At 41.4% G+C, this 23,254-nt stretch overlaps 1 protein-coding gene and 1 long non-coding RNA gene across 8 annotated transcripts in view; one reads left to right on the forward strand and one right to left on the reverse strand.

The window, feature by feature from the left end:
* ANTXR1 (ANTXR cell adhesion molecule 1) overlaps nucleotides 1-23,254 on the forward strand; it is a 256,503-nt gene that overhangs the window by 48,430 nt on the left and 184,819 nt on the right. For all 7 annotated transcript variants that reach the window (XM_045054315.1, XM_045054311.1, XM_045054316.1 and 4 more), the window contains exons 4-8: nucleotides 4,808-4,889; nucleotides 5,466-5,499; nucleotides 6,717-6,796; nucleotides 9,679-9,747; nucleotides 11,518-11,598. In XM_045054315.1, the coding sequence (XP_044910250.1) occupies nucleotides 4,808-4,889; nucleotides 5,466-5,499; nucleotides 6,717-6,796; nucleotides 9,679-9,747; nucleotides 11,518-11,598 (346 nt within the window). The remainder of the gene's footprint in view (nucleotides 1-4,807; nucleotides 4,890-5,465; nucleotides 5,500-6,716; nucleotides 6,797-9,678; nucleotides 9,748-11,517; nucleotides 11,599-23,254) is intronic.
* Nucleotides 4,271-23,254, reverse strand: part of LOC111559831 — a 120,253-nt gene continuing 101,269 nt past the window's right edge. The window contains exon 2 of the long non-coding RNA XR_002741166.2: nucleotides 4,271-4,538. This is a non-coding gene — a long non-coding RNA (uncharacterized LOC111559831). The remainder of the gene's footprint in view (nucleotides 4,539-23,254) is intronic.

Consider the following 23,254-nt stretch of genomic DNA (forward strand, 5'->3'; position numbering starts at 1 on the left):
GTGGTCTAATATATGTGTAATTGGAGTACTGAACATGGTATTCTGCACAAAGATTCAAAAATCTCAAAGAACCCCAAGCAGGACAAATACAAAAAATAAAAACAAACAAATAAATAAATAAATACCATCACCTAAGTCAAAATAGTTGAATTTCTGAAAACCAGAATAAAGAGATAATCTTACAACATAGGGAGAAGGGAAAAGATATATTACAAAGAGAGAAGCAACAATGAAAATCACTTACTTTTCATCAGAAAAAAAAAAAAGACATGCAACCCAGAAGACAACAAATTGATGTCTTTAAAAAGATGAAATGAAATAAAGACAACTTAGAATTCTATATCTAGTGAATAACCTTAAAATTACAGACAAAAATTAAGACATTAAAAGGAAAAAAAAGCCTGAAAAAGTCATCACCAGCAAACCTGCACCAAAAAAAAAAAAAAAAAAAGATTGCTAAAGGAACTCTTCAGGCTAAAGGAAAATGATATCAGATGTAAACTAGATCTACAAAAAAAGGAAGGAGGAATAACAGAAATGATAAACATTTTCTTAGTTTCATAAAATGATGATTGTTTAAGATAGATATAATGACTGTATTTTTGAGCTTATTTCATATACAAAAGTAGAATATATGACAATAGTAGCATAAGGGGTGAGAGGTGATATATGGAAGAATATTAGAGGGTTCTTTAATTATATGAGAAGTGGCATAATATCAACTTATGGTAGCCTGTTATATAAAGTAAGGATGGAAATTGTAATCCATAGAGCATGCTACAGAGAAGATGTTACTACAGATCCTACAGATGTTAAAAGGTATTGAAGGAATATTATGACAACTTTACAGAAAGAAATCCAGCAATTATAAAGGAAATGAATAAATATCTGTATGGATTACTGTATATAAATTATAGCTCACTAAAAATATATATACAGAGACAGAAAAGGATCTTTGGTTCAGCATGCATCATGAAATTATTAATCATGTTGGCCTCTCTTTAGGTAAAAGTCCCAAAGAGGCTATGATTTATATACATTATAAACAAATGATTAGAGTTGACTGTAAAACATTATGACTCCAAAAGTAGCAAGAAAATGTCTTTAATTAATCTATGATCTCTTGTTCTGTTCACTCTGTTCTGCTCACTCAGCAACTGGAGGCATAAGTCCATCTGGAAATGTTGTAAAGGCAGCATTAGTGGTAATAAATAGTGATGTGTGCTTACAATATAAGTTGAGGCTCCGAAGCCAATAACTGCTGGACAGTTGAGAAAAGTCCAATTCCACAGAAGCTCTTTTACTAAGAGGCAAGAAGTCGACAATGCAGAACTGATGTTGGGTTATTTTGGGGTGGCAGTGGAGATTGTTTTATAGACTGAAAATGTGGTAGACATTGCATAAGCCCAAGGAGGATTTTGCAGTAGGAACATCACTAGGACACTTAGGAGAAAAGCTTGTTGAATGAAATGCTTCTTGACGTGCTTAAGTGTGTCGATCCTTTAATGTTTTCGTCGGAAAATAATATCTAAATGTCACATCACAACCAGAATCTCGGAAAGTAATCTTCATTAAGTATGGGAAAATTCACTGTTCCCAAGGCAACAGAAAGTACAGCAGATACTGTGACTGTTCCTCCCACCTCCTACCCCTACCAACCAGTGTGGTGACGGCTGCATGGTGCATGCTCAGCAAATAGTTGGGGAAATGAAAGAATGGATGCATGGATGCATCTAAGCTGGAACCATTCATTCGACAACAGATCATCTACTCTGTGCCCATCATTAAGTGTTGCAGGGATTGTACAAGAAACACAAGACATGTGGCCTGAAAACCCTTCACTTATATGTAGGAACACTGGCAGACATGAAACCGCTAAGGAAAACAGGAGACTCTTTAATAGCAGCCTCTCTGTAGGATTCCCTGCCTCTCTCATTTCCCAGGAAGATAACATTTCATTTGGTAATAACCAAATCCTCAGAGAGGTTCTTATCAACCCCTTTCAAAGATCTTTCTCCCAGTTTGCTTCCGTTTCTAAGAGAGCATTTTAAAAAAATAGGCCCTTATTAATAGTTCTATTGTCCCACAATTAAAACCAACCCACCATTCCCATGAAACCGTCTGTTTTGTTTGCTGAGATGTTGTAGGTGCTTAGAGAAGACGAAGGGAGTAGGGAGGTGGGGGCCGTAAGTCATTTGATCTTCTAACGAGGAAGGGTATTTTATGGAGAGATTGTGATCGCTGCCTGGGCCTCGTGAGCTCCTATCTTGCCAGGCACCAAGTGTCAAGGAGAAGGACATTTTCCAAAACAGCTTTCGCTTGTTCTGGTACCAAAAAAATGGAAAGCTCAAGAAAATACTTGTAAAGTAAAGGAAATAGGCTTAGAGAAAACACCCCGGTTCCCAGACTTTATTTGGCAAAGAAAAAATACAATGAAGCCAAGGAACCTTTTCCACACCCCCAGGATGCCTTTTTTAACCCTCTTTTTTTAAGCTTCAGCCTTAACGTAATATTCCAATTTTAGTGTTGCCAAAATGTCCCAAACTTCACAAAGACCACATTTGCTTTTCTTTTTCACATTTACTTTTAATTCCCAATCTTTCTCACCTGATTATCATATTAGCCCCTCCTCCTTAGTGGTCCCAACTATTCTGAGGGGCTCCATGTGCCACCTCTGTGTGCTCGGGGACAAACCCCCATTTTCCTATCCCAACCTCACCTTCATATCCCAGTCTCACCCTCTTGCCACACTGCCATTGTCATTACCCTCACGAAACTGCTGACTGGCAGGGCAATACTGCCTCCTGCCGGGTGACTGATAATGCCACCCTCTTCCCACCCCATGGTGGCAGCAGTGAGGGACACGGCTTTCATCTTTATCTCCCCTTCTAATGCGCAGATATATGCCCTTTCCTATCACCAAACAACAGCGTTGAATTCGAGTCTAGAACTGGTAAGGGGAGGGTGGTAGCTAAACAAATTATGACATAATCAAATGTTATTGGTTATAAAATGCCCTAAGTGCTATAAATGAAAATTGTCGGGTGCCATGAGAAAGCCTAATTGAGGGAGTAAATCTGAATAGGGGAAGTCAAATAAAGAAAGCTACTTTGAGCAACTGGCATTTAGGTTGGGACTGAAGTCTGGGTAACAATTAGCCCAGTGAAGAGCTAGACAAATGGTATCTTCGGTCCACAGGCAGCAGTGATTGCAGGCGTCAAGGGCCTGTTGAAGAAAGTTGCTTGGGAAGACTTGGGTGGGGGGCACGGGGCTCAAGTGAGGAGACTGGGGGCAAAGTCATACAGATAAGGCTGAACAGGGATGCAGAGAAGTCATCCCATATAGACCCTGGAAGCCATGGCAAGGATTTCAGATTTTATACCAAGTGTAATCAAGTGCTATTGAAGGATTTTGAGGAGGAGAGTGAATGGCATGTTTTGATCTGTATTTTAAGAATATTATGACAGCCATGTGGAGAATGAATGGAAGAAGGGCAAGAGGGCAGTCAAAAGATAGCAAGTGTCTTAATGGTCTAGGAAAGAGATGCTGATGGCTCAGACCATGGCATTGGCAGAAGAGATAGAGAAGTAGAGAAGTAGTCTACAGTAGCACTGATGGACTTGATGACAGATTATGTAGGGGAGAGGAAGGAGAGAGGAGAGTGAAGGTGGACGATCCAGGAGGGCTTCTGGTTTCTGACTTGGGCATCTGGGCATGTGGTCTGATATCTGGGCACTGATAAGAAAAGTAGACAGGAGCACCGGGGTGGCTGAGCCAGTTAAGCATCCGACTCTTGATTTGAGCTCAGGTCATGATCTCATGGTGGTGAGATGGAGCCCCACCTTGGGCTCCCTGCTAACAACTTGGAGCCTGCCCCACTTGGGTTTTCTCTCTCCCTCTGCCCCTCTCCCCTGCTCATGCTCTCTCTCTCCACCAAAAAAAAAAAAAAAAAAAGGAAGGAGGGAGGGAGGGAGGGAAGAAGGAAGGAAGGAAGGAAGGAAGGAAGGAATAAATTACACTTTCTTGCCCTTTGAGCATGGTATGGAGCTATTTAAAAGACAGGAACATGGATATAGAATCTTAAATCCCAGAGAGAATGGTCCACAAAGATTCATTTTGGTCCCCAGACCATCCACATTTCCCACTACCAGTTGGACATTTTCCCAGTGTCATAACCACTTCCCTTTTCTACCCTCCCCCACCACCTTGAGCAACCAGAGTAAGAAAACACAGGCACCAGCCCACAGAAAACACTCTTGGCTGTCCTGGAAAGCGTAGATTGCCTGGACTTTTATTTTCAAAGCTGACTACATGGTTTCCTTTGGTACATCCGTGCGGGTGGCAGAGTTTGCTCCGGACGCCTGCCACTCCCACCCGCGGTCCCTGTGGCAGCCTTGCCCTGAGCTCTTGGTGTTCCCCTCTTTCCAACTCACATGAGCCATTTGCATCTTGATATAAAGTTGCCGGAGTTGTCGTGTGTCCCCTCAGGAGCAGTTGCATTTTAGGATTCATCTCCAATGTAGAATGAAAACTTTGTCCTGTTAAAGACAGAAAACTCTTCTGAGCAGGTGGATATTCCTGCAAAAGGCTCCTTTCTCTCAATCCTTGAGATTTCACTTACCCTGCACTATGGCTGACCCTGAATGGATAACGTACTATAAAGACTTTTTCTCCGATAGGCTTTTGGGGGACCGTTGGGATAATATGGCAGTACCCACAGAGATAAGATAAAGGTTAATGCATCTGTCTATCCACAGGAAAGCATAAGAGGCTCTAAGAAGACTAACAGGGTGTCTTTGGATTTCAGGGAACAGATCCGTCAGGGCCTAGAAGAACTCCAGAAGGTCCTGCCGGGAGGAGACACTTACATGCATGAAGGATTTGAAAGGGTAATTTTAAAACCGTTTTCCACTCTAAATATAAAGTGTGACAGGGAAACATTAACATAAGGTTGGCTGATGAGATAAGACACATGTACCAGAACAACACCCAATGGCAAGAAGGTAAACAAATTTTTCCCGCAAGCTTGTACACTGTTAACCCTATCCAAAAGAAGTGAGTTTCCTTGATTCTTCCCTGATCCTGGTACAGGACTTGTTAGCTAATGCTTGGCTGACACTTACGAATCATGCCACACACAAGTCCCCGGCATTCCCGGGGTAAACTTTTCTATATGGTGCATCAGTGGTTGAGACAGAATGTCAATGACTTCAGTCTTAAGGAAGACAGGTCCAAGTCTGTGACAAGTAAGACATGGATCCACGTTCACAGGTATATGGGTTAAGTGTCAGGGTAACTTCAGATGAATGCCGTCGATTGGTATTTGAGCGAAGCCTGGGTGCATCGCATAAAGAATCAAGACCGAGCCAGCCTGTATATCGAGCACCAGAGCCCGCTGCCCACTACGGCGCTCGGAATGGCAAATAGAGGCTGTGTGTCTAATGTCTCTTCTGTGTGTTTTTCAGGCCAGTGAGCAGATTTATTATGAAAACAGTCAAGGTGAGACAATAATATGAATTGTCAAACTTTTTTTTCTGTGTTTGCTTCTGATAAAGTGTCTCAGTAATTTCATGTTACAACAGGTTTATGTGACATTGCCTATAACCCTACACAGATCATCACATAGAAGGAAATGTATAGCAAGGTGACGCACACCAGGTCAAATTCTGTCTTGTTGATGCCAAAAAAAGTTATATAAAAATAATGAAAAAATTATGGGCCACAGTCTATAATGCCCATGAACAGCTTGCATGTTGAATTCATTAAACTAATAAATACTTGGAAAGGTTAGTAAAGTCTTGGATTCTTATGTCAAATTTAATTTTTTTTGTCCATTCCCAAGCTCCAAGCCTCTTCACTACTGTGATTGGATATGATATTAAGATGAAGATACCAGTGTGATTTACATGAAAAAAAAATGCATACGATGTACTTAACAGAGTATTTAACATATAGAAAAAATACTTGTTATAATTTTAGCTGCTATTACTATTACTGCAGTGTCCTTCATGGATAGTATTTATTTATCTGAGGCAAATCTTTTGAAAGAGATCCAATATTACAGTGGGGACTTTTCTCCCAAGCCTGTAGAGGCATCTACTTCCTATTTCCCTCTCAACTACAACAAATAGAACAGACCCGGTATCGACACAAACACTTGTTAGTATAAACCAATCATCAGCAATGTTACTAGAAGTCTAAAAATCACTGAAAGAATTCTAGTAGGTTTTGCCAACTGCTATAACTTCCATTCAGCTTGTAAATCATGATGGCTATAACTCCTTGCCCACTTTCTTCAAGGGGTGATGTATAAGGTCAACTACAGCATGTGAGAAAGACTCCTGAACAGCCCAGGTGGTAGAGTTTCCTCCCAGGCCTTGACCTCAGTCACATGGACTGTTAATAGAAAATAATAGAAATTTGATTCACCGAAGCTACTCCCAGATATCAGTCCAGGGACCATTTCAGCAGGTTTGGCCATTTTTTGAGATAAGACTGAGAGATCCACAAACAAAACCTACTCCCCCAAGAGTCGTCCCCACACGAAGATGCATGCTTCTCCATGCTGAACTTGCTTCTAGTCCTGAAAAAAAAGTTGCTGGTTCTCATGATATTGACCTCAGGTGATTGAGCTTATAAGAGATCAACCCCAGGGCTGAGGGGGTTTCCCTGCGTGCGGCGGGATGGACTGAGTGGGTCTGTGTTGTGTTGAGCAGGATACAGGACGGCCAGCGTCATCATTGCTTTGACCGATGGGGAACTCCATGAAGACCTCTTTTTCTATTCAGAGAGGGAGGTAAGCAATGGCCTGGCCTGTATCTAACACAGACATGGAAACAAGGCTTCTTCCTCCTCAAATGGGCTGCAATCTTTCTACTCAGACAACATGATCGGTGTCTTTGTAAAATCCCTGGGTAAAATAGTGTGTCATTTGTAAAAAAAAAAATAATAATGATAATAGTAGTAATAATTCATTTTTAAAAAGTGAACCCTTGTATCTTACACATGATAGATATTTTTCCCCTTTCAAAATATTCGCCTATTACTCTGTGTTTGGAGGGATAAAAGTTGTCTACCATGACTTTATTGAAAGCATTATATTTATCCGGCAGTTTTGAAATACTATATATCACTTTTAAACAAAAACATTGGTGCCATTTTCTCTCCATTTCTCCTAAAAACAGGAGGAGGGAAAAGAAGTACTTGACATATGTAAGAGCCACTCTTGCTAGAACATATTAATCATGGAGATTCTCACTCTGAGAAGCAAAGTCGAACATTAATTGGTACAAAGGACATTGTAATTGCTCCTGCGGTGTTTCTTCTCTCTTTTCTGTATGTTCTCAAAAAGTACTCTTCAAAGCAAGTGAAAGAAAAAAGTACTGTTTAAAGCAAGTGAAAGATTCTACATGAAGCCTTCGGTTTGAATAAAGAGTTTCAGGAAACTCTTTTATATTTATGTATTTATTCAGGAATTGAAAAGTAATGCTTATATTTAGGAAATCCTTTCATTTTTAGTCTTAGATTTGAACTACGTGTATAATTGGCCCAAGAAGCTAGTTCACCATTACCGACAAGGTGACAAAGGTTCATTCGGACCAAGTTAGAAAGAAATACAATAAGGAAAAAGGCAGTGAGGAAGGACATGCTGGCCTCTGGGGGAGCAGTTAATTAGAGCATTACACTTAACCTCAAGTTCTTGACCATTGTTTGATTTAAATTCAGCTCTCTTGGCAAATAAGTATACATTCATTCATTCGTTTGTTCATTCATTCATTCATTCAGTGTTAACTGAGAGCTCAGCATGTGTTGGGCACTTTGCCTGATACTAGGGAAATAGGTGAAGTTGCTGCCCATTACTTACCATGTAATGATGTTTGGCTTTTGGAAGCCTCTTCTAGGAAAGGGCATGAGGAAAGGGCAAAGGTAAACACGTTATTTCCCCCCTACCCATAACTAGTACAAAAGATCTTTCACAATGGGGAAACACACAAGTAAATGTGACAGACCCTGCCTGAGCATTTGGAAAGTAATATATTTCTATATTCTGAAGTTGAAACTATACAATGGGAATGCAGAATGCTTATTTTGGGTGCTAAACAATCATCAAAATAAAGTAAAAACCCTAATAAGGAAGTAACTGAATATAAAATAAATGATGGATGTCAGAGGCTTAAAATAGGGGTTAGTAGAAAAGAATTTTAGGTATGGCGCATACAAATTTGGAAAAATATTTGGAGTGCCAGTGCCAAGAGAAGGAGGCTTTCTGAAAAAGAAAGATAAAGCCCAAGATATATAAAGAAATAAATCGTCCCATTTTTGATAATCCTATATAAAATCCAACTAGAGGGGAAAAGTCACAGAAGTTATTACAGATAAGTCTGGAGCTAGACTGTGTCTAAACGTTTGTTTTATCCTTAAAGCAACAAGGCATATTTGGAACATGAAGGAAAAAAAAAAAAAAAAAAAAAATATATATATATATATATATATATATATATATATCTGAATACCAAGTAGGTCTGAATACTAAAGTGAGGGATGGGAGAGGAGCACAATTCAAATCAGTAGGCATACATCGAGCACCTACTACATGTTTACTACCAATGGTTTATTAAGCACTTACTATGTATTCCAATGATTTCCAATTTTTATTTTCTATTCTGAAACACAGAAGAACCTGGAAATAAGATATCAGAGCCTTTACTAAAGCAAATATTAAAATCAAGCCAAAATATGGATGTTAATTCATTATGTTGTCCTCACAATACTTCATTGTAAATAAGGTCATGGGTTCACCTATTCAAATATAGACCATAATTCCCATACCATTAAGCCAGTGTATTTTATGGGAACGAAAAAGGCCTTATTCACAAAGGGTGCTGACATTTATAAGTATCTGTGTTGTTCTAGGCCTTGTATAGGGAGTTCTGCATATGTTATCTTGTTGAATCTTCAAACACTTTGCAGAGCAAAGCCAAACCTAGGTATATCGCGTTCCAAAGATCACATCCTTTCTATTAATACCATGCTGCTATTACAAAGGAAGAAAAATATGTCAATAAAAATTCTTCAGAGGAAAAGAAAAATAATTTCCCCAGAATATTTTATAAGACTTACCTTAGCCTACAGTCCCTTTTCCTACCCTCCCCCCTCCCCCCCCACCCCACCCCCCAGTCTTTCAAATCTTTTCATCAAGACTCTACTTCCATGGCTCTTTCCTAGTGCTTCCTGTTAGACTAATCACTCCCCTCATGTCCATCACACATTACATTAGGTTGTGATGTTTACTGGAGAATGAGCTCCTTGGGAACAGGGATTGCCCTCCCCACGATGGTATCTGGTACATAGGGAGTGCTTAATAAAAGCTGATCATTGGGGCACCTGGGTGGCTCAGTTGGCTGAGCGTCTGACTTCAGCTCAGGTCACAATCTCACAGTTCACGAGTTCAAGCCCCGCATTGGGCTTTGTGCTGACAGCACGGAGCCTGGAGCCTGCTTCAGGTACTCTGTCCCTCCTCCACTCGTGCTCTGTCTCTCTGTCTCCAAAATAAGGAAACATTAAAAAAAGTTTTTTTAAATAAATAAATAAATACCTGATCATGGAAGTTAGTCTGGTTAACCCAAAAGGAGTATGTTTGCCACTTCTCTTTCTAATGGCTTTTCTTCATTGACCCAGGCTAACAGATCCCGAGATCTTGGTGCAATTGTTTACTGTGTCGGTGTGAAGGATTTCAATGAAACACAGGTATGTGCATGGATTTCCTCAGGTTGGGGAGTATACTAAGCTTGTGAAGATAGAGAACATGTATTCGTGCAGAGGGTATATCAGCAGCATAAACACTCCTTAGATAGGTTATTTTTCCACAAATGTTGAGTAGGTGAGAATTATTGGATGTGTAAGGGACATGAAGCCACGCCAATGCACTTGGGGCCTTTGCACACAGACTATCCAGGCAGCATCTTCCTTGGTTGACTTTCTTGGTAGATATTAAATTGCCAAGGTGTCAAAACAGAGCTGAATAAAATTAGAAAACTTGTTGGTTGGGTTTTTTTTTTTCATTTAATTTAATGAATCTAATTTTGTTTAAATGTCAAACATCTCTTTTCTCCCATTAGAAATTCAGTGCATTTTCAATATGAGAAAATAAACATATGGTTGGGTCTTGAACAATGCAGGAGTTGGGGTACCAACCTCATGGCAAGTCAAAAATCCATGGACAGCTTTTGACTCTCCCAAAACTGAACTACTAACAGCCTACTATTGACTGGAAATAATATATAAACAGTTGATTAGTGCATATTCTGTATGTTATATGCATTATATACTGTATTCTCATAACACAGAAGCTAGACAAAAGAAAATGTTGTTGAGAAAACCATAAGGAAAATGCATTTGTAGTATTGTGCTGTATCGATTTTTAAAAAATCACATGTTAAGTGGACCCACTCAGTTCAAACCCGTTGTTCAAGGGTCAGTTGTAATTGGCAAGTGGACAAAAAGTATGTACTAGTATATATATGCAAAATGTGAAATTTTGCTAACAACTTATATAAATGTTCCTCGATGTAGTTCATCATTTCTTTTTGCTTTAATGACATGGAAGAATGCTTATAATAAGTTATTAGGTCAATAAAATAGGGTTACGAAATAGTGGGAAGAGTATGAGTACACTTTTAAAATAAATGTGTACCTTTGGGAAGGGGAAGTATGAAAGACTACAGAGTGTATCAAATTAACAGTAATAGAAAAATGATGGATGGATGGATGTTAGATAGATAGATGACAGATAGATAGATAGGTAGGTAGATAGATAAATAGGTAGGTAGGTAGATAGAAACTTTTTTCCTTTATAACACTCCTGGGTTTTCTGAAACTTCCCATTGATTATGTGTTACTTTTGCAATCAGTGGAAGTCCTGGAACTGACTATGACTTAGCAGTGACAGAACTATAGAGATTTGGAGTAGAAAAGTCCACAGATCAGATTTTCCTTTCTCCTGTCCTCTGCTCCATAAAGCAGGAGAGCCAAACCAACTGCAAGGGTCCTTTCCTCAATGAGCAATTTGGGCAAAAGGTAAGGGTCTCCATTCATTGACCTCACCCAACACCAAAGCTTGAATTTATTTTTAAAGTTGCTCTGAAAGGAAATTTGAGTCTATTTGATTCAAGCACAGTTGCCAACAGAAATTTGAGTGAATGGGAGAAAAATGAGCCAATGGCCTGTCCCCAAATCCATAAATACATCAACCCAGGCCAAATGTTCATCTAGCTGAGCAATCTTACCTCTTGTCCCAAGGAGAAAAGTATTAAAACAAATGTAAAAGCTGGAGCCAATCCTCTAGTCCTGCTCCAGAGAGGCTGCTGGTAATCTCATTATTACTAAGGGCTTTTCAGTGAGGCCCAAGGCCTCAAGTTCCTCCGGGTTCTAAAAGTAGATGGAGCCCCCTAGACTAAATTCTCTGTGGCCAAGCCTGACATATCTCCATGTGTGTTTGTCCGTTTGCTGTGTTCTCAGCTGGCCCGGATTGCGGACAGTAAGGACCATGTGTTTCCTGTAAATGACGGCTTTCAGGCTCTGCAAGGCATCATCCACTCGGTGAGTAGAGCACTTCCTCTAAAACTGGACATTGGGCACATTCTGACCCTTGATCCACTGAAAATTCCCCAATCTCCTCCCTGGTGTTCTCTGCTTGAGACAGCACTCCTCTGAACATCTTTGTTATCTGTTATGTCTCACTTCTCCCTCCTGCCTTTCACGCATGTCTCTCTTCTCATTTTCCTATGCCAATCCTACCCTACAAGGTAAATTAAAAATTGAAGGAAACTGTGCTGTGGCAAGCCAGACTTCAGGTGCCTCCAGTTCTCATACTAGAAACATTGGTTGATGGTGTGCACTTGACCTCAGCTTTCCCAACCATGACTGAATGCAAACTGCCTTCAGAGCACTTGCAGGCTCAATCTATATCTTTTGATCACTGAAGGTACTTTTGACCAGTGGTTCTTTACCTTGGCTGCCTACTAGGTCATCTGGAGCAGGATTTTTAAGATCTTCTCAGGTGATGTTCCTGGAACCACAGCTTTAGACCTATCGTCCCCACATATGAGGGCTTCATTGTTCTCCAGGTTTCATAGTCACCATTCCTTCTTTCCACCTCAACCTAGGTTGGATGGAACAATCCCTGACACACAAAAGTGGTTTTTTAGCACCCCTTTCCTGTCAGTGAACAAGACACTGGCTTCCATGGTCTCTCTTTTCTACTGCCATATGTAAGCCAGGCCCTTGGTTCAGCTGGACTATTGGATGATGCTGGTCTTGAAAGCCACAGCCAGAAGGCCTGTTTGTGTGCTGGACCTGTAATGAAGTCTAGAAGCACTGTTTCCTCCACTTCTAGGTTTTGTGATTGGGCAGATGGCCAGCAGTTTCTCTAGTGGAAGCCCACCAGACTCTAGACTCAGGGTCCAGGACGCAAATTCAGAGCTCAGAGGATCACTATCTCCTTCAGATGTCAAGGGGGTCTTAATCCAGAGGTTACTAGACAGTACCAGGATCTGTCCAGCTCCCCCAGACTGACCTAGGAAACCTCCGACGTGGCTGTACCATCAGGCCCCCTCTCTCTCCCTCCAAGGTTTGCAAAGAACTCCTGCAGGGTGAGAAACAAAACCTTTGGAGCTGGTCATCTGAGTTTAAATACTGGCCCAATGGCTTAACCATTTGTATATCCTTGGATGGTTTATCTCACTTGTTTCCTTATTTTAAAAAAAGGGATTGGTGGTAAGTCCCGTTTGAGGATTAAAAGGGATAACACTGGTAAAATTGCCTAATATTTTTCCAGGCACATAATAGGTACTCAAGACATATGAATCATTTCCTCTTCCACTTCCCTTCCTCATCATAAAATGGACATTAATGTCAACTTCCCCCAAACCTCTAGATTTTCTTGAACATACATAAAAATCACCTGGGAACCTTGTTCACAATACCAATTTTCAGGCCCTACCCGAAGAGATTCTATTGCAGACAATATGAGATGGTGCTCAGGAATCTGCATTTTTTGAATGTTTTTTGTTAATAAATCCCCCAGGTGCACTTTCAGAACATTGATACATGTGACCTTAAGTTTTCAGAATTGTGAAAAATAATCTCATCTCAGGTTGGGAACTCCTACCTTAAATATGTACAGATGACAGTCATCTTATTCAAGGTGTGTTTATTTATAAGGAACAGAAATCAACTCGAACTACTTTCACCAGAAAGTGGCAATTATTGAGAGATAGAGAATTATCAGTCCCAATAATGGATCCCCAGGTGAGGGAACCTTGCTCCGAATAATTTCTGGGATCAGTGTGGCATACTTGGTAATGTAAGCAATAAGAACTGCAATAAACATATAAAACAATACCCACATGGTGCAAAACATGATTAATAGCAGGTTTGGGGCTGATCATGAAGCTTAGAAGTGGATTCTTGTGGGCTTGAGCCATCATGAGAAGGTGGGGCAGACCTGAATCCATAAAAGACCAAGGAGGAATGATGGGTAGCACCAGGGAAGAGATGACATGACCTCAGCCCAAAGTCTGGGAAAAGGAAAGGTATACTCTGAGGATAATAATAATAATAATAATACCTGTGTGTCTGGGGGTAGAGTTTGGGTAAAGGATCAGGAGTAATAAGAAATAAGCCTAGACATTGGTTTGGAACCAGACTGATAAAAGCTTTGAAGGAGTTTTGATTCCAACTTAGTAGGTGTGATCACTGAAACATTTGGAACATCTAACAAGTGATATTTAAGAAAAGAATCTGATGGCGGTGTCCATGTGTATAGGAAGAAGAATGGGAGGGGGTGGGGGGAGACATCTAGAGGTAAGAGCCCCCTGCAGCTACTGCACAGTCCTGCCTTCAGATGGCTGGATTCTGAACAGGGACAACTCTTACCTCTTCAAAGGTTCCTATGAACCATGTGCCCACATCATTCAAGAGTCAGTTCCTACCCAAAGGATTAGAATTGTTTCTATCTGCACAAATTGATGTTGTCCTTGAATATTTCAACCTTAGCAACTCACCCAAGCTCAATGTGAGCCCGGATGTTTGGAAAGCTGTTCCCACCCCCAAAAGGAAATAACTCCAAAGTTGTTTAAGGAATTTCCACAAAATGGTCTCCCAAAAACAGGGGGGAAAATAATAACTTGAGACTCCAGTCTCCAAACTTGAGCTAAATGATAACATTCTTATGAGCTTTTATCTGGGAGTTATGCTTGTGGTTTCCTTCCTTCCAACACTTGAAACCCATGTTTATGGCAGTTGTTAATTCATTTGCTTGGACAGAGAAAAGGGGACAAGTATGGCAGGGCTCATCTTTCTCAAGCCAGACAGAAATAATTAAGGCCTACAGTTGGCTATTTTTAAGACGTGGGTTCATTTCTCCTCTGGATACTAAAAAGAAAGCTCTTGTTTTCTCCCACCCCCCAATCGGAAGCATCTACTCCAGATTGTTCCCATGGATGTTGTTTTGTGGCTGGTTATTTTCTCATAATAAAATAGGGCTGGGCTTAATTATCCAAAACAGGAGTACAGAGCAGCTCTCAGCAAGCTCAGATGGTTCATACGGTTTCCAGCCCGTAATGACCTTATGTTTAAATCCCAAATCAAGATGCAGAAGCTAATATTTACTCTTTTATCCAGCACTCGCTGAAAACCTTCTAGAGTACACTCTTGACATTCAGCTACAAGTAAAGTAGATGGAACCCCTGGCCTGGTGGAGCGTACCAGCTAGTGGGAGGGACGCATAGGAACAAGTAACTAAACAAATATGTAGAGTTAACATTGTGATAAAAGGCATAACAGTAGTAACAAACTACCAAGATGGAGAGTAAAGGGGTTGCCAAAGAGCCCAGGCCCCTTTGAAGAGATGAGCGGAAAAAAGCGGTAGCACCCTCCCCCGGAAGAGCATGGGCATGTTCGTTCCTGGCCGAGCACAGCCCTATGATGGAGCACAGCAGAATCAAAGGAGAGCAGTGCTGAAGCGGAGAATGGCAGGACCGGAAGTGAGAAGGCAAAGGCTCCATCCCACCCCGCCTAGAGGGCCATGCTATTTTCCTCTAAGGACGGTGGGAACCTGTAGCCTGTAGCCAATACAAAGTCTGACGATAGAACAGTGATGCCGGAAATGAAGACTCGCAGGGAATCTAGAATCGTGGCAGTTTATCCGTATCTCCTCTAAATAACGAATAAACACACACTCAGTATCAATCGTGACGTTAGCCTGTCAAGAAAGGAAAATCGCAATCCCTTATAGAGCATCTTCTGTCCACCAGCATTTCTGCTGCACACTTCCACAGCCACTCTCTGAAGGTTTTATCCCAGTTGTACAGGCGAGGAATCTGAGGTGCAGGAAGGTCGGAGAAATTGCCCCAAGCCTGCCTGCCTATAATGGTTGAGAGGCGGAATTTGAACCCCGGCCTGGTTCCAGAGATCCTGCTCTTTCCATAATACTTAGCCGCGAATGTCAGGAAGTGGAAAATTACCACTGGATTACCAAGAGCTGATTATCCAGGGCCCAGATTCAGCAAATCCCAGGATTCTCTGCTTCCACAAGCTGGTTCCTATGTTTTGGTCTCTCACCGTTCCCCAGTCCTTTCTACTCTAAGGGAGATGTACTTACCTACTAGATTTGTATAATGTGTTATTTTCACGTTCTCACTTGTTTCCCGTTTTAGTCTTTCTTCATTAGGACATAGGGAAAAGGCAGAGAGAAATCGACAGCTGCAGATAACGTATTTGGGACCAGACGTTGTTCATTTATCCCATTTCATATGGTCCCATTTTAGCATCATAACAACACTGTGAAGAAAATGTTCTTATTCCTATTCCACAGATGAAGAAACTGAACCTCAGATAACTTTCCCAAGAACACATAGCTGTTAGGGGTCTGGGTTTGTCCTGCCTCTATTACCTTAGGAGAGTAAACATGACAGTGAGTTCTGAGGTTCTAGACACTGTGCAGATCATTTTACATAGGCATCTCATCAGATTCCCACGACCACCATTTAGCGTGGATTCCATTATCTCTTCTACAAAAGTAGATGCCATAAGGACAGAGATTAGCTAGCTTATCCAAGGCCACATGGCAGTGAGCAGTGATCCGGAATACACTCACCTCCATCTCTAATGCCCACAATGTGAATGGCCAAATGGCTCTACTCAGTAGTGTGGGTAGGCCAGGAAGTAGCTCCATTTCAGAGAAGGGGACACTGAGGACCAAAAGTGTGAAATGATGTGATGCAGTGCACATAGGCACAGCAGAGGCAAGGCCAAACCCCACGTGGTCTGACCAGAGTGCACAGTGGGTGGGCAGGGGAGCTCCTCACCTTTTACTATTAGATGGGGAGCACTTTGGAAAATATCGATTTCTGCTCAATAGATGAAGTTCTACCACCACGAGAAGCTGGCAGCTCAACACAGGCTGAAAAAAAACGTCTTTCCTTCCACACATGCTCAGGACTCTACCTCTGAGGACAGAATTTCTACTTGCTTTTGCAGAATACGGTTGATAAATTTTAAGACAAACTTTGGGTGGTTGAAAGATTGTAGCCTTTAAAGCCAGTAAAACTGTAAAGGAAGAAACTATTCCTTTGCCTTCCCTTATTGTGGCTTCTTCGGGGAATTTCCACTGACCACAACTGGTAAGTGTAGCGCCAGCCCTCAAGCAAAAATATGAAGCAAAGGTCCAGCAAGTCTCCTGGGTCTTTGTTTGCCTTTGCAAAAGTGCTGCAGGCAGTGAAACGGGAACCTGCATGAAAGCTGGGTTCAGACACCACTGAAATAGGTCTTCAACTTTGAATCCCAACACTTGGCCTGGTTACCATGATGCCAGCTCCTCCCCCAAGCTGTGCCCACTTTGTGTGCAGTCTATGAGAAGGAGAACCCAATGGCCGGCACCAAGCCATGCCCATCTAGGAGTATTTCCCTGGAATAAATATTTCAGCCTGTCTTGGGCTTCCTATTGAGCGAGGGTAAATCAGTGCATAGAACATTCTGCATGTTTGATCAACAATAAACAAGTATTGAGCAAACACAACTATATGTGCAAGGATTTCTCACAAGTTTTGGCACAAACATTCCAGTTATCAAGGAAGCTGTAACATCAGTGAAACTGAAGAATAAATCTATTCCGTGATGCATATGAAATAATTTTATTTATGAAAACCAGATTCTGTGCTAATTTCTCCCTTTCACTCATGGGAACTAGAAGACCTGTACCCCCTAGTCTGGCCCAGGTCCTAACAAAGCTATGACAAAAGGCAAAGCCCATCTTCCAAGACCTTTTCAGGAATTGCTAAGGGTTTTCCTCCAATCAAGATCTACATTGGATTCCCACAGTCCTGGAAAGTACCTGACTTTACTGAACAAACCCTTTTTCTAGAGCTAGCAGAGGGCGAGGCCCAATTCAGCAACAGCAGCCGTCCTCTTAAGTCAGGCTTGTTTGTGATCGGAGGAAATCCCCTTCTTTTCCTTTGCCCCATCTGAATCCTGTCCCAAAGCCTGTCTGGACCTCAAGGCCCTACTGAGTCCTGTCTTCTCCAGGGAGCCTGCCCTGGGCTCTCCTCTACTTTGAACTCTCCCTGCCTTGAACCCCAGTGGCACTAACTGTTGGCATCATTGGCTTGGCACTTGGACCTTTTTCATGCTATCTGCCGTTCATCCTGGTCGGATGCTGAACAGTGCAATCACAGAGACTGCCCCATTTGTTATGTTTTTCATGGTGTCCAAAGCTATGCTTTGCATATTTATTCATTAGAAAGCAGCCCAGAGGGCTGCATGGCATTTGTGACCTACACTTCATGACAAGTGGGCAGCTTTGTGGCTGTTTCTTGCAAAATCCTCTCGGTCCTCCCCCCACCCTCTCTTCCAAGATTGCATCTATAAAACGATGGCATTTGGGGCTCCGTTCACATTAGCAGGCCTGGATACAAAACATAAATTAAGAATCAACTGTAGTTTCTGTAGTGAGCAGAAAATCTTTCTAAAAAACATTTGCCTCAGCAGTTACTAATTAGACTCAGGCATTGCAGACATTCAGGCCATTTCAACTAAGCTATTATTTCTATTTGGCTTATTGAAGAGTCCAAATGTAATAAAAATTCCCATAGCTTGACGCAGCTCCCAAGGTTGCAGAGGGGATGTTCGGTTACTCCTCAGGTCACCCCCACTCCTCCAGCAGTTCCTCCTCATATCTAGGAATCTGTTAAGACCCATTGTAAAAGCCACACCAGAATTCAGAACAAAAACCGGTGAAATGCTGCAGGGTTCAGCTCTCAAGGAGGGCCACTGACTTCCCCAATATTCAGGAGGTCAGCAAGCTCATCTTCCTAAATAAACCACATTTTGGAGTTCACAGCTATCTGAGCTTTCCTCCTGCAAACAGGAGAGGAAAGTAGTTTGGGGCGGGGGGGGGGGGGGGGGCGGGGAATGAATTTCCTCAGTTTCATAATCTTGTTTGTGCTATGCTCCTTCACACCAGACCCTCACTGAATGTGAAGCTAATGGAGAGAAGAGTCATATTTATTTAAGTGAGCTGGGTCCTCTCCCCTCAGACAAAAACTTGTGCCTATTTTGAGGATAAGCCTTACTGTCTAAAATTCAGTAATCCATTTAAATTGTGTTTCTTGTGTCTTAGAGTATTTATTCGGCGTAATGTCTGAGTATACGTAAAATCATATGTGAATCCCAGAAGGATGAGGGTATAATAGTAGGTTTTTATTTTAAATGCAGATTCTATACAACGGACAAGGATCTAGGATAATATCCATAGTTAACAATAGCTCTGATTATTGGTTTAAAGTGTGGAGTGGAATTTAATTAGGAAAGGTGGCTATCTTTTTTAAAAGACACTTTGTTAGAGATCAAATAAAGTGAAAATTCATGGAGGCAACATTGCAAATCCTGAAGGCATGAATGACACAGTTGTATGTCCTAAGCGTTTTCTAAAAGCAGTGGTCCCCAGGCTTAGCCAATGTGCATTCTACCATCAGCTATAATAGTGTATGTGGCCCTCTATGAGAGCCTGAGTCTCATCTCCCAAGCCCAGAGCTCTCCATTTTTCTCAAGCAAAGGGGTCAAGGCCTTTTACAAAAGGGACCAGTTTAGATCTTAGACATGGGGACATGATAGACCTATAGCATTACTGTTTGAGAAGATAAGCCATTAAAAAAAAACAGAGTTATTGAAATAGGTCATCTGGGAAAGCAGTGCCCAACAGTGGTGGTGCCTATGTGCAATGTGTGGGGGGGCCTGGGTGGCTCAGTCAGTTAAGTAATCAACTCTTGATTTCAAGCTCAGGTCATGATCTCACGGTTTGTGAGATCAAGCCCTGCGTCAGGCTCTGTACTGACAGTGCAGAGCCTGCTTGGAATTTTCTCTCTCCTTCTCTCTTTGCCCCTCCCTAGCTCATTCTCTCTCTCTCTCTCTCTCTCTCTCTCTCTGTCTCTCTCAATAAGCATTTTTTAAAGATTAAAAATAAAAGAAGAGGGAGGTGTTACAAGTATAGAATATGGCCCTGTTATTTAAAAGACCCTAAAATTGCATTTATAGAGAAAAAGGAAAACCAATACCTAATATGCTAGAATGCCAGTTTATGAAGCCATGTAGATACAGCATTTATTCATTTATTCAATAAATATTTATTTAGTGCCTCCTATGTTCCAGGTAGGCATTGTGATTGTAGTGATGGTTAAAACAAATGCAGTCCTCACCTCTAGAGTTCATAGTCTAAGGAGAAAGATAGACAATGACCAAACAATCAAAAAAATATATATATAATTATAAACTACAATAAGTCCTCTGAAGGATGGCAATCTATACGAAAATGTGGGTGGATGCAAAAATATTTTATTGGTAAAATCACCAGGGCATAGGTGGGGTGGCAAAATCTATATTCGGTTTGAAGGGTGACGGTGAGGTTAAGGACAGCTGCTAAGTTTTTTCTTGGAGAACTACATAGACGTAATCAGTCAATAGGTGGTTTAACCACACTTGGACCAGCCTACTTCACGCTCCAGACACGTTAAAACCAGAATGTGCCTTTCATGACAATTAAGGCACCAAGGAACGTGCTCTGAAAGACTTTCTGACAGATGCATGGAAGCAAAAGGCCCTATACTATGAATGGGTGAAAGAGGCTGGTCTTTATTACAGGCACAAAAAAATCTTTTTTAAAAAATGTTTATTTATTTTTCAGAGAGAGAGAGAGAGATAATAAGCAGGGGACAGGCAGAGAGAGAAGGGAACAGAGGATCCAAAGCAGGCTCTGTGCTGACAGCTGAGAGCTCAACGCAGGGCTCAAACTGACAAACCTGAGCTGAAGTCAGACACCTAACTGACTGAGCCACCCAGGTGCCCCAACAAAAAAATATTTCAACAGGAAATGACCAAGTAGATAAAAATCGGTTGTTTATTGGGGAAGGAGGCAGAGCAATTAGGGGGAAAAAATTAGGTGTGTGGATGGTAAGGGAGGGGTTCCTGATAACTCTATGTGAATATCCACAATTATTTAAGGATTCTTGAGAAATCTCTGCAGAAACTGCAAACTTTATAAAAAAAAGGACACTACAGTTTTAGGAACCAAAAAAATAAATAAATAAACCTTTATATACAACCTGGACTGGTCCACAATAGATTTCACTTTAAATATATTAAGTAGCTCTTATTACTTGGCAAAGTTCTTTTATATCTGTTGTTCCTCTTACTCCCCCAACAATCTAATGAAGTGAGCAAAAGTAACCATACCACATTGCATTTATATAGTTGTTTGTGGGTTTCAAACGTGCCTCCCCGTATCTCTTCTTTTTGAAATCGGTCCAAAAGGTGGCAGGAAGATACCATTAGCCATCTTTTGGGTTTCTTTTTCAGCAGATATGATTAAGCAGGAGCCAGGGATGGGTGATGGGATAGAAGCATAGAATGAGCTACTGACTGTCTTTGCCCAAGAGAAGTAGAAATAATAGTAGTATTAACAAAAGTAATAATAACAGCTACCATTGTTTGATGGTATATATGTCAGACATTCTCCTAAGTGCTTTACTATTAAGATTGTTCTGATCTACACAGGAGCTTGTCCCTAAACAAAAAAAAAAAAAAAAGATTGTTCTGATCACATTTCTTGGTACCTTATTTTCATGAAGGACACTTGTTGGCTGGTGGCCCAAGAGTCATTAAATGACTATCTACTGACCCTTTACATCTGTCTAGATCTGTCTGTAAGACCAAAACCCTTGCCAGTTTTCCTTGAACTCACTCCCTTCCTGACTCTCCAATCTGATATGAATTTGACCACCAAAGTCCAGTTGAATTTACAAACTAAATGTCTCTGCATTTATGTCAGTCATTCATTTTACCATCATACAGCCCTTTGAGGTCAGTGTATTTCTTAATCCCCCTTTTACGGAAAAGGAAACTGAGCTTTAATAACTTGCCCAAGTCCACACGGCCAGTAAGTGGTAGCTCAGATTTGAACATAAATCTTTTCAGAGCTCAAATCTATCTCATCTGTCTCCAGGGCCCAAGTTCTTCAGAGTAATAGTTACCATTAGTTGAGAACTTTTGGGATTCCAGGTACTGTGCTATGGGCACTGCTGGTATTCTCATTTAAGCTTCCCAACTCAACAACCTTATGCAGTAGGTACTGTTTATAAATGAGGAAACAGAGACTCAGAGAGGTTATGGAACTTGCCCAAGGTCACACTGCTCATGAGGGAGTTAACCCAAGCTATTTGATTCCAGATTCCAAGCTATCCTCAGTATGTTAAACTGCTCTCCAAAATTGGGATTCAGAGAAGTGAAAGGATTTGTATGACGATAGTTCAGGGCTTACAATCAGGGCCAAGACCCACTCCTCACGTTGGATTATACTTGAGACATATAGTGGTCTTAGCCCAGTCTCCATAAGAAGCCAGTTATACTGTCACCTCTAACATCACCCTGACCCTGTATGAGTCCATTCCACTCCCTCAAGCAATTTCCCAATGTTCTATGCGAATCCTCCATGGCTACCACTGTTCAAGGTGGGGACAGATCCCCTGCCCCTACCACTCCTATCCAGTCTCCAGACCCTAAACTAATCTATTGTCTACTGCAGCTCAGACAGACTGATTATAGTCTGGGCTGCTAATAACCAAGGGAACCCCCCAAATCCACCTACTGCCATTGTGACTTCCTACCTTTTGAAACCAGACATTTCAAACTAATATAAGCCGCAGTCCCAGACAAATCCTGCCCATCCCCCTCACTGATAAATTTTGCTCTATTGGCTGCAGTGTATCCCTTCCAGATGTTTTAAGTTAAGATTGGGAAAGCTGTGTTTTTACTGGATTGAATCATAGAGCTTGGCTGACATTTTTTGGCCCTTCATACACTCCTTAGATTTATCAACTAATTGCAGACGCTTTGAGAGAATAATACAGCATGTGTTTATTATGACAAAACCTGCTAGTGTGTCTTTGTGGTCAGAGATTCACGGGTGTTTCCTCTACCGACCCCTGATTCAGTATTAAAGTTGGTTCAAAAATGTTGGTTCCAAGTCAGGAACGTACATGGGTGAAAATTTCATTTGTGTGTTTTGATGGAGATTGGGAATGGGGACAGGATAGATCCAATAGCTCAATTTTTATTCTTGGGCTATTTTGAAATCTTTAGTTGTGGATGATAAAACGATTTATTAAGAGATGCCATGTGCCTGAGGAATTTTATTTAAAACATAAAAAAAAAATAGCTTTGTGTTGTTCTGATGCCACTGTTTACTAAGTTTCTCCATATGGGTTAATTCTGTTTCTTCCAATGTGGCCTGTTTGGAGGTTTGTGCCTCAGGACATGTGGAAAGGGGTGGCTACCTCCCTCAGTCAAGGCATCCACCAGCTGAAAGCAGGAAGAGCCCAGTGGCAGCAAATGTGGTTGGGAGTAGACAGTCATCATGATTCAAGTAGGACAATTGTCTTCTGGGATATGAGCCCCTGCACACCAGTATTCTAGCAAGCCCCAGCCCTAGGATGTTGCTACCTACATAAGAGACCTAAAGGTCTGGATAAACCATGGAATGGGAAAGGTGGAGAAGCCAGAAGGGAAATACAGATGCCACACATACATCCTCAGGGGCCCTGATCTCAAGTCAAAGTGACAATGAAGGGGACTCGGGAGCTCAGTGGTGATACCAGGTACCCAGAGCCAGGTGTGTGAGGACCACTCACCCTACCCAAGATGGACA

This window comes from Felis catus, chromosome A3 (genome assembly GCF_018350175.1).
Source record: "Felis catus isolate Fca126 chromosome A3, F.catus_Fca126_mat1.0, whole genome shotgun sequence".
In the NCBI taxonomy this organism is placed as follows: Eukaryota; Metazoa; Chordata; class Mammalia; order Carnivora; family Felidae; genus Felis; species Felis catus.